This window comes from Notolepis coatsorum (assembly GCF_963971535.1).
Source record: "Notolepis coatsorum genome assembly, chromosome: 15".
NCBI lineage: Eukaryota > Metazoa > Chordata > Actinopteri > Aulopiformes > Paralepididae > Notolepis > Notolepis coatsorum.
The window spans coordinates 96,290,928-96,300,926 of NC_140179.1; the positions used below are offsets into that span (position 1 = coordinate 96,290,928).

Sequence of the window (9,999 nt, forward strand, 5' to 3'; positions counted from 1 at the left end):
ACCGTCCAGAGAGAGACAGACAGAGACAAGAAGATACCAGTTTCCTCTCTGTGCGTTCAGTAGAAAGCTATATGGCTGCATGTTAGCCTAGCTTAGCACAATGAATGGAAGCGGAAAATGACGGGTAGCCTTCGGGAGGGGTGTTGGACAATGCCTAGGCTACTCGTCACTGTCCGCTTCTCTGGAGAAGACGATAAGCTAATTTCCCAAAATGTTTGCGTGTTCTTTTAAAACCTTCTAACAATATATTAACTAACCCTTTAGTCATTTAAAACATTATATACCTACCCTTCTTACAATAATATCCATAACTCTTTAGTAATTTAAAACATTATTTACCTACCCTTCTTGCAATATATCCTTAACCCTTTAGTCCTTTCAAAACGTGACAACAGAGGAAATATAGAAGAAGAATTTAACAAAGAAAATGAAATGGATATTCAAAAGATCAAAACAATACAATACACTTAGACAATTTATACCGGATATTTGTTTACCACAAGAGCATACAATTCGTCTTCAGTTTCACATCAGCCCATTTTTCTAAATAATTTGTAAGTTATTCACCCATGTCTCATAGTGAGAACACCCTTGTGAAGATTAGACATCCAAGACAAGTCACAAGTCTGTGGGTGTCCTCACTTTTCTCATTACCACTCAACTTCACGACTAAATCCAGCATTATTATAATTAATGAGATGAGTTCATCAGTGCTCTCGGGGGTTAATGCGTTACTGTTTTGTGTCCCAGACAGATTAGCGAAGTCGAGGGATTTCAGTGACTGAGCTTTCTCTAATTAGATCACAGTGGGCGCCGCCTGTTTAAATGGATGGAATAATGAAAGGAGATGTTCTGCTCAGTGGTACCGTGATTAGCACGTCGTATCTATTAGACTGTAAAAAAATTTAATAAATAATCCCCTGACATTCACCTGAAAAAGGACTAATTGAAATGGATTAAATTATCGGTGTCACTAAAACAGTGGTAGTTCTTGGTAAATTGATGGGGCCTCCACTCATCCTGATGGTGAAGATATGTATAAGACTGCCATCCAAAGGACTGCAATGGTACTACTACGGTCACTGGGGGTTAAATTAAGGGCGCGTTCACACCTGCCCTGTTTGGTCCACTTTAAGTGGACCATGGTCCCTTTAGATCGATAGTCCGTTTGGTTTGTACAGGTGTGAACACGCCCTAAAAGATTTGTCAAATTCACATATCCACTTGTAAAACAGTTGAAGTTGAACAGTTGGAAGTTAAACATTTCTATTCATGGCATGCCTCAATTTTATTTCTGGATCACGTCTAACATACTGATAACAAGTTGACAGTAGGCTTCACACAGTAACATGTACGGTACACAGACAAGTACAAGATGGTTGATTCTAGCTTTCTTGCTGAAAGTTCTCTGCATACTGAGGAGACACAATAGTATAAACCGAATAACACACAACTGATACAAGAGACTATATGTGTGTCATGCACTCTGGTTGGATGCCAAACCTCTTTTCATTGTACTGTACAGTACTTGTGCTGTATAATGACAATATATCTGAATCTAATCTAATTCTCTCAAGCACTAGGCAGATCAGAATTTAGGGCCCCCAACCAATCAGAATTTCTTTTTGAACGATGGATTCAAAAATGTTTTCTCAATATGACAACCAAATTAGTATCGGAATTATTTAATCAAGGCCCTCTAAGTTATTTAATTGGTCGTAGAGGTTAGTCAGCCAATCAGAGGGCCCCTCGGAACATCTATCACCATATAGAAAATAATTTCAACTGAACTGAACTGTATGCAATTCCAAGACTGTTTAGGAACCACAATACGCAAAACATTTCTGCATGACAATCACACCATTGCATGGTTTTGCCCTAAAACCACAAGGGACTAGCATAATTTGATCATGGTTGTAAAGGTGAGACCCTAAAGATTGTGCTGAACTTTGCAACAATATTTAGTCCCCCTTCCCAACAAGCTAGCATGACCTTCTTGACCTTCTTGGCTTGTTTTATATATATATATATAAAAAAAAAAAGCAGCCATTTACCTACAGATTCCTCATGATCTCGTAGTTTCTGTTGATATACAGAAATAAGCAGGTAAACCAGAATTGTTTTTTGCCTAAACATCTAGGGATGGCTCTGAAGCAGCATCAAAATTGTTTTAACAAATAAGTACATTTAATAGTCGTCACTGGATAATAGGGACGTCCGATATTATCGGCATTAAAATGTGATATCGGAAAATATCGGTATCGGTTTTAATTTTTTTTACATTTCTATAACCTTTATTTACCCAGGCAAGCAAGTAAGAACAAATTCTGATTTTATTTATGGTCAAAAGTATGCATAATGTTGTGTTAATTCCACAACAAGAGATATATGTAATGTTAATTACCTGAAATTATTAAAAAAAATTGGGGGGGGAAACCCTGCATATATCGGTATCGGTTGATATCGTATAAAATATACAATTCCAAGACAAATTCCCATGTTTACTTGAATGTTTCAGCTTTGGTGGGTGGTATTTCTGAGAACCAAATGTCTTCTGCTGCTTTTGTGTTCTCATCATGCATTTGACTCACATTAATCCCAGACAGCCTATAAACAACTTTTTTTGTTATTGCAAATTTCTGTAAGCCTCTCACATTAACGTAATCTTCTTTCCTCATTCCATTCCACTCGGCTTGTTGTTTGATCCCATATAAATCTTGCTTTATACCAAACATGGCCGTTCCGATTGCAACACAGAGGGTGGTCTGCAGACTTTGTGATAGCCAGAAAGCTGTCTTGCAGTAAATGGCGGGAGTGATTATGAGGCTAATTCCCATATAATTCTTCCTTATTAATCTTTGGGGACAGATAACAGATTCTTTGAATGCCAATGTGCAATAAAGACATCACCACTATCATTTTACAGAGGAAGTTGTAGATTTGTAAGATGTGCAAGCAATTTTGAAGCACCGATGGCCTCCATCCATCTTGAGAAACATAATTTATAAATGAACTCTTCCCAGTTGTCCAACCTACAAATGTTCTTCAGAATTGTCTCTCAGGAATCCAATTCCTTGAAAAATACATACATTGTCACCAGAATTATTTGGTTCTGTAAAGGGGAGAACTTTAAACATGACCTTAATGTCTTCCATGTCACCTTGACTAGGCAGTGCATGTGCCAACAACTATTCCAAAAAAACACAGCAATGCCACAGTACTCGAATACACACAGTGGGAATATGTCACAATTGGGATTAAAAACAAAAATGAAGAATCTGAATTTTCATAAGAATCAAACTTTAATTCCAACACAAGCCGACTCTAATTAAGTTAAGTACAATCAAATATATTTACAGAGAGCGCCTCGGGTTCAGTCATTGTGGGTCAACATGGCAAAATAGAAGATGGGAGTTGTTCGCTGAACTGCACCCCCACCTGTGATGAAGTGACTTTTCCAAAATCACAGTGACAGAATGCCATGGATGAAACACTGTATACTTTTCTTAAAACTCAGTTAGCTAGGTCTTTAAAAAAAAAGAGACATGACAACAACATTGTGGCCACATCTAATCATTTTCACAAATAGGAATTACTCGATACGATCCCTTTTTCCCCCCTCTCAGAAATAATAATTGTCCAAAAAGCACAATAAAATCGTTTTCATTGGGTCCTACTGTGGGTTTACAACATTTGCTTTCACCAGAGAAAACAAAACTCAGATGTTTCTTTTGAAGGAATTTCTGATCATTTTGGACACACGAGTCATTCTGCCGAGGGGGTCATTGTGGTAGCTGGCGCCCTGCTAACGCCAGGCTCTCTGTCAGCATCGTGACCAAAGCACCATTGGACATTTAATTAGAATGTGCTGATCAGACAGGTTAAAGGTTGGCGGAATATCGATCTCGGTTCTCATAATCACCGTAGGCAAACTTGGCGTCCTTGTTGTCGTGTGGAATCCGACCAAAGGGTGCATGGTCATTGAAGCAGGTGGGAAAGACCTCATCCACCACTTTCTCTGCCTCTTCTCTGGTGATCTTCCTGACAGCCAGGATAGAACGCAAGGCACGTCCCCGGACACACTCCTGGCAAACCAGGGGGAAACCAAGAACCAGTGAGCCAAACAGTACAGTGATGGATGGCCTTTAATTAAAGGAACACGCCAACATTATGCGAAATGCGCTTGCCTTCTTCTCTAGAGTCAGACAAGAATTTCTTCTCTGTGCGTTCAATAGAAAGCTATCCGGCTGCAAGCTAGCCTATAGGTAGCTAGCGGATACGGACCACAAGCAATTTGTTTGTGCTAAGGTTTGATTGATTGAAAACTTTATTAACAGATTGCAGAATGGGTACAATACAGCTCAATACAAACAACTGCTAAGAGGATGAAGACCAGAAAAAGACTTTCATCTTGTTTACATAAGGGTCCTCCATTTTCAATTCATCAAGACATTAACATACAAGACATACAAAAAAGGTAGGCTAGTTTGCAGCCGGATAGCTTTCTACTGAACACACGGAAATTACTAAATGTTTTTGTCTGACTCTGGAGTCGATGGTAAGTGCATTTCCCATAATGTTGTGTTCCTTTAAGGTCTAAAGCACCAAACCGGTCTGATTATTTGGCCGCTATCTCCACCTTCATTAGGCCGGATACACATTCTGCTATTGAGGAAACATTTGCATCCATCCATCTCTGGTTAGGTACAGTATATGGATGAAGCGAGACCACTTTTTCACTGTCAATACCCCACTCTGAATGCTAAACCTTTTAAGTATGGGCTAATACAGTGTACTGATGCAATCACTTACTGTTACTGAACAGTATAGACTTCCACCAGTATAGACTTCCACCAATCATTCATTAGAAAAGAAGGATCGAGGTCAAAAGCCATTTTTCTACATCAGAGAAATCCATTTAGTCACTTTGCTTTGATAATCGACGTGTTACATACGGCTCTTGATATTGGTACTGGGGAGATTCTCCAATGTCGATATCCCATTTTAATCTGGTATCAGCCTGATGGGTGATATTCGTATTGATTGAACACTTTATTAACAGATTGCAGAATGGGTACAATACAGTACAGCTCAATACAACAACTGCTAAGAGGATGAAGACGAGAAAGAAAACGTGTTGACATAAGGGTCCTCCATTTTCAATTCATCAAAACATTTAAGAGACATACAAATATACAGTACTATGGAAGCAATAAATAGCGTATAAATGTGCGTCTCTTTAGTTGAGTGAACACTGCTACTAAGAATATTTGTACGGCTGGCAGATTTATCTCCCCACAGTTACCTGATGGTGCTTTTTCAGGCCAAAATGGAATCTGGACAGTTCATTTCTGAATGAGCAGTCCCCACTAAGATTAGCCGCTCGAATCTGAAAAGATTTAAATAAATATAAATAAATACAACAACATTTAAATACTTTACAGAACATACTGTAGGAACACAGATGAGTGTACAACGTTGAACACATTAAGGCTCACCTCTGAGCAGGCCAGATGTTTGTAGCTGTTGAACCAGTCTACATCTGCCCGGCAATGATCAAAGGCGTGTACGAGCTCGTGTGTAACCACTCTGTTCATGTGGGACTGTTGGTGAATATTGTTCTGACACAAAACAATCTGAAATCAAAGAACATGCCATTAGCTTAACATTATACCATAAATCATACTACAAGTTGCCAGACAGAGGTTTTCTTATATCAAATAAGATAAGATATTCCTTTATTGATCCCTTTGTGGAAATTCAGGCATCATAGCAGCATGGGGGAGGGGAGGTACAGGTATGGACAGGGTAATAGTAGAAATACAAAAATATAGGCAGTATAATTAGATCTGAATATAAAAACACGAGAATAAATAGTGTAAACAATATAATTAAGTACATATAAGAATATGAGAAAAATAAACAGTGTAAACAAAGGTGCAGATGAGGGTCTGTTTGCCCTATCGGTTATATTAGGCCTATACGTTACAATAAATATAGGCAATAAAAAATTTGAATCTGAATTATTGTATATATACTATGAGTAAGAGTAAAGTAAACCGTATACACGAAGGTACCCCAACTGGCATGATATATGTCATACTTTTTTTTTTGTATCCACTTTTTCTCCCATTTTTCTATATTTTCTCCCATCCCAATTTCGTATCATCCAATTCAACCCTCCCCTGTCACGAACGCTGTTTCTTGCCTCCCACAAGCCGGCTGCAATGTGGACTAAGTCATACATAGCACAAGTCCCCTCCGGTACTTGAGGTAACAGCAGTCGCATCTTTTCACCTGCGCAGCTCGATCTCTCAGTGGCGAGGAGTAACGCGTGGGAGGCTCACGCTGCCCCCGACACTTCCTGATTCTACTGCGCAGGCGCACCAACCGACCTGTAGGAGTCGCTGTCCACAACGCCCGATCCCCACCCATCAGTTTCCCACCCCCTAATACGGCCAATGTGTATTAGTACGGACGACCAGCTAAACTGAAAGCAATGTGGAGCGCTGGGCTCGAACAGGCGAGCCCAGCGTCTCAGTCATTCGTGGCGAGCGCCTTGCCCACTACGCCACGTAGCCGCCCTGATATATGTCATACGTACGTACAAATGACAGAACTGGGATTTTATTTGGCAAAATACTTTAAAAAGGGAACACCCCAACATTATGGGAAATGCACTTACCATCTTCTCCAGAGTCAGACAAGATGAGATACCATAGAATAGAAATCCTTACTAATTCAGAGGGAAATTCTGCACTTATCGCTCACATTGAACAACAATAAACATTAAGTAGTCAATAGGACTAAAATAGGAATAAGAATACAATCGTATTAAAAACAAGAATAAAATAGAACAAAGAATTAAATACGGTGCAGGATCTACATTCTGGTATGTATATACATTCTAAAATCTTAAATATACAACTATCCAGCCAGAAATATACAGTAAAATGTACAGTAATAAGTGTGAAAATGTAAAGTGAAAAGTGTCCAGGAGGATTTTGAGAAGTGTAAAAAAAAAAACATGCAAGTGTCCAGGAAGATTTCGGGAGAGGTGTTTTTGGCCTACAAGCTACAACTAGGCTAGCTGATCTGTATCCGTTTCCATTCATTTGTGCTAATGAGGAAATTGGTATCAATCTTCTTGTCTGACTCTGGAGAAGACAGTAAGCTCATTTCCCATAATGCTGGCGTGTTGCTTTAACAAGTCTACCAAAATATCTTCCTTACTTGAGATGTGGTGGCATCAAAGCCACCGCTGACAGTCCCATCGCAGTCCTCACAGGAAAAATGTCGGTCTTTGACGACTGTGCTGTGTCAATAAAAGGATACATAGCATGTCAAAAACCACAACTTTGCCGTGTTGCAGATAATGCGTCTAAAACGTACCGTTTCGAATTCAAGAACTATCGAGCCAATGTTCATACGTGCTTCAGTCAAGTTTCGAATGAGAGGGCTTTGGTGCTCAACAGCAGAGGACAGTACATAGAAGCAAGACTTTCCACCCGAGCACTTCAGAATTGACTATCCAAAGTAAAACACTCATGAAGCCTGCACATTTATTGCAGAGGGGAAGCGTCAAAATCAGTCACCCCCAGGCTTGCGTTGGTGATTTCAAAACTGGTTGCACGGTGTTTGCATGACGCCACGTGCACGCGCGCTCCCGCGCATGCGCATAAATGTTCCCTCACGTACGCACAGACTAAAGACAATGCCTAATTGCCTCTACGAATGGAATGTAACATTTCATTCACAAGTTGTGTGTGAATGTATCCGAGAACGTATTTGAACACACCTGACGACCTGCTCTATTGATATGCAAAGTAGCCAGGTGGGTACTTAGCGAGTTGGCGCATCAGTCGAGTGCAGCGCATTCCTGTGTGCACATCCGTGCATGTGCGTGCTTCTGCTCAGAGAGCAAGGTTGCACGGCGTGCAACCCAGTCCCATGAGCAACGCACCTCTGGTCACCCCACCTGCAATAAATGTGCAGACGTTATGAGTGCTCCAGTGTTCCACTTTGAGTAGTCTATTCTGAAGTGTCCAGGTATGAAAATGGAGGTAACTCTCCTCTACTAACATCATTCACCTGGTCGGCTTGGATGCAGCCAACAAACACACACACAACCAACAAGCTTAGGCTAAGCTAGAGGGAGACAGACAACCTGTCTGAAAAGTTTTTCAAGTCACCTGACATTAGTTAATTGAAGACAGCGCTTAACCGGAAATGTTTTTTGTTAGCAAGGCTTTAGCAAAAATGCATGCGTTTGTGAAATACAGAGCATACGACATAAATGAGACTTGGATTATACTGCAGGAGTTGTGAGATAGTTTGTAAACGGATGTTTTGATATAGTTTTGCTATCGTTAAATCAAATCTCCATTAACTTGAATTCATCAAGTATTTCTACTGTTTCTACGTTCTACCCCAATTTAGACTCTAGGGTATTGATTGATTGATTGAAACGTTTATTAACAGATTGCAGAATGGGTACAGTACAGCTCAATACACACAATTGTTAAGGGGATGCAGACCAGAGAAAGACTTTCGTCTTGTTTACATCAGGGTCACCCATTTTCAATTCATCGTATGGAGATATTGAACTGCTGTCTATGATACTTTCAGATCTTACAGAAGAAGAATACTTACCATCCTGAACTTTTCATGGCTACAAGGAGTAGTTTTGCATATGGACCTAAAGGGTTACAAATAACAAATGCATTAACGTAATGCCAGCTCATTAGATCAGCTTAAGTGACTTACTAACGTTAACAACGTTGGCATTATGACAGCACGAGTAGCATAGCGGCAGACAGGGTTTAAGCAGTAACTGAGCTCATTGATTGATTGATTGATTGAAAAGTTTATTAACAGATTGCAGAATGGGTACAGTACAGTACAGTACAGCTCAATACATACAATTGTTAAGAGGATGCAGACCAGAGAAAGACTTTAGTCTTGTTTACATCAGGGTCCCCCATTTTCAATTCATCATAACATTATGACATACATCACATACAGATAGACAGTACTGCTACATCTATACATCTATGACATACCAGATTTGCAAATACAGTACTGTTTGTGATACAAAAAGAGTCCAGAAAAGAGAGTATATACATTTGACGTAGAAACTGTACACTGATAGTGCACAGGCAATGGCAAACATATTTCAAAGAAAGGCACGACATTACAGCTAAACTAGCTGGCTAACGTGGCTACTTACTGCTGTCCACAGCTAACTGCAACATGACCTGACACTTGTGATGAAAAGAAAACAGGCTTTCCCCAATAGACCCTTTCTTGTACTTCCTCGCTTTCCTATCCGGGAATAAGTTGTATCCATAGTCTTCTTCTTGTTGTTTAGTCTGATCCATTTCATGGAGTTTGTCAGACTATAAAATGTTAAACTTGCATGGATGTGTGGCGCTGGTTAGCTAACTGCCAGCTAGCGTTAGCAAGAGAGAGGTCATTTTCTGTTGTGCACGTCACTTCTTCTTCTTCTTCAATGGGTTTAATGGCAGATCGCGAGCACAAAAGGCGCATACCGCCACCTACTGTACAATCCATTTTACAATGTCTTCTTCTTCTTCTTTTTTTTTGCACGTCACGTGACACCCCTGTTGGTCATGTAACAACATATTTTTGAAGAGGCATTTCACTCAACCTGCAAAGAAGGGAGACACATTTAAGCACATTTAAGTTAAAAAAAAACATTGTTTTGCCCTCCAAAGTAACATTTGTATGATCAAGTTTTTTTTATTGCTGTGTTTGAACAATTATAGACAACTTTGAAAACAGTTCACACATGTTTTAGTGCTTTAGTAAGCTACACCATGAGTCTATACAGTTAGCATGATGCTAGCTCAAAACAGCTGGTGGATGCATTTCTTTCAAAATGGTATAGGCTTGGGGTGATTTGTGCCAAAGGGCCTGGGTTAAGTTGTGCCAGATGTTCTGTTAGTTAAGTTGCCCCAACTTATAATTATTAACTAT

General features: G+C 39.8%; 1 protein-coding gene across 1 annotated transcript; it reads right to left on the bottom strand.

The window, feature by feature from the left end:
• Positions 1 to 3,289: 3,289 nt before the first annotated feature.
• LOC311242226 (mitochondrial inner membrane protease ATP23 homolog) lies at positions 3,290 to 9,466 on the bottom strand. The gene is made up of 6 exons (XM_084331185.1): positions 9,230 to 9,466; positions 8,653 to 8,698; positions 7,234 to 7,315; positions 5,499 to 5,636; positions 5,306 to 5,389; positions 3,290 to 4,085 (listed from the first exon to the last, which is right to left on the bottom strand). The coding sequence occupies exons 1-6, from the start codon at positions 9,378 to 9,380 to the stop codon at positions 3,882 to 3,884; spliced, it is 705 nt and encodes a 234-aa protein (XP_084187311.1). The 5' UTR covers positions 9,381 to 9,466; the 3' UTR covers positions 3,290 to 3,881.
• Between the last annotated feature and the right edge of the window lie 533 nt (positions 9,467 to 9,999).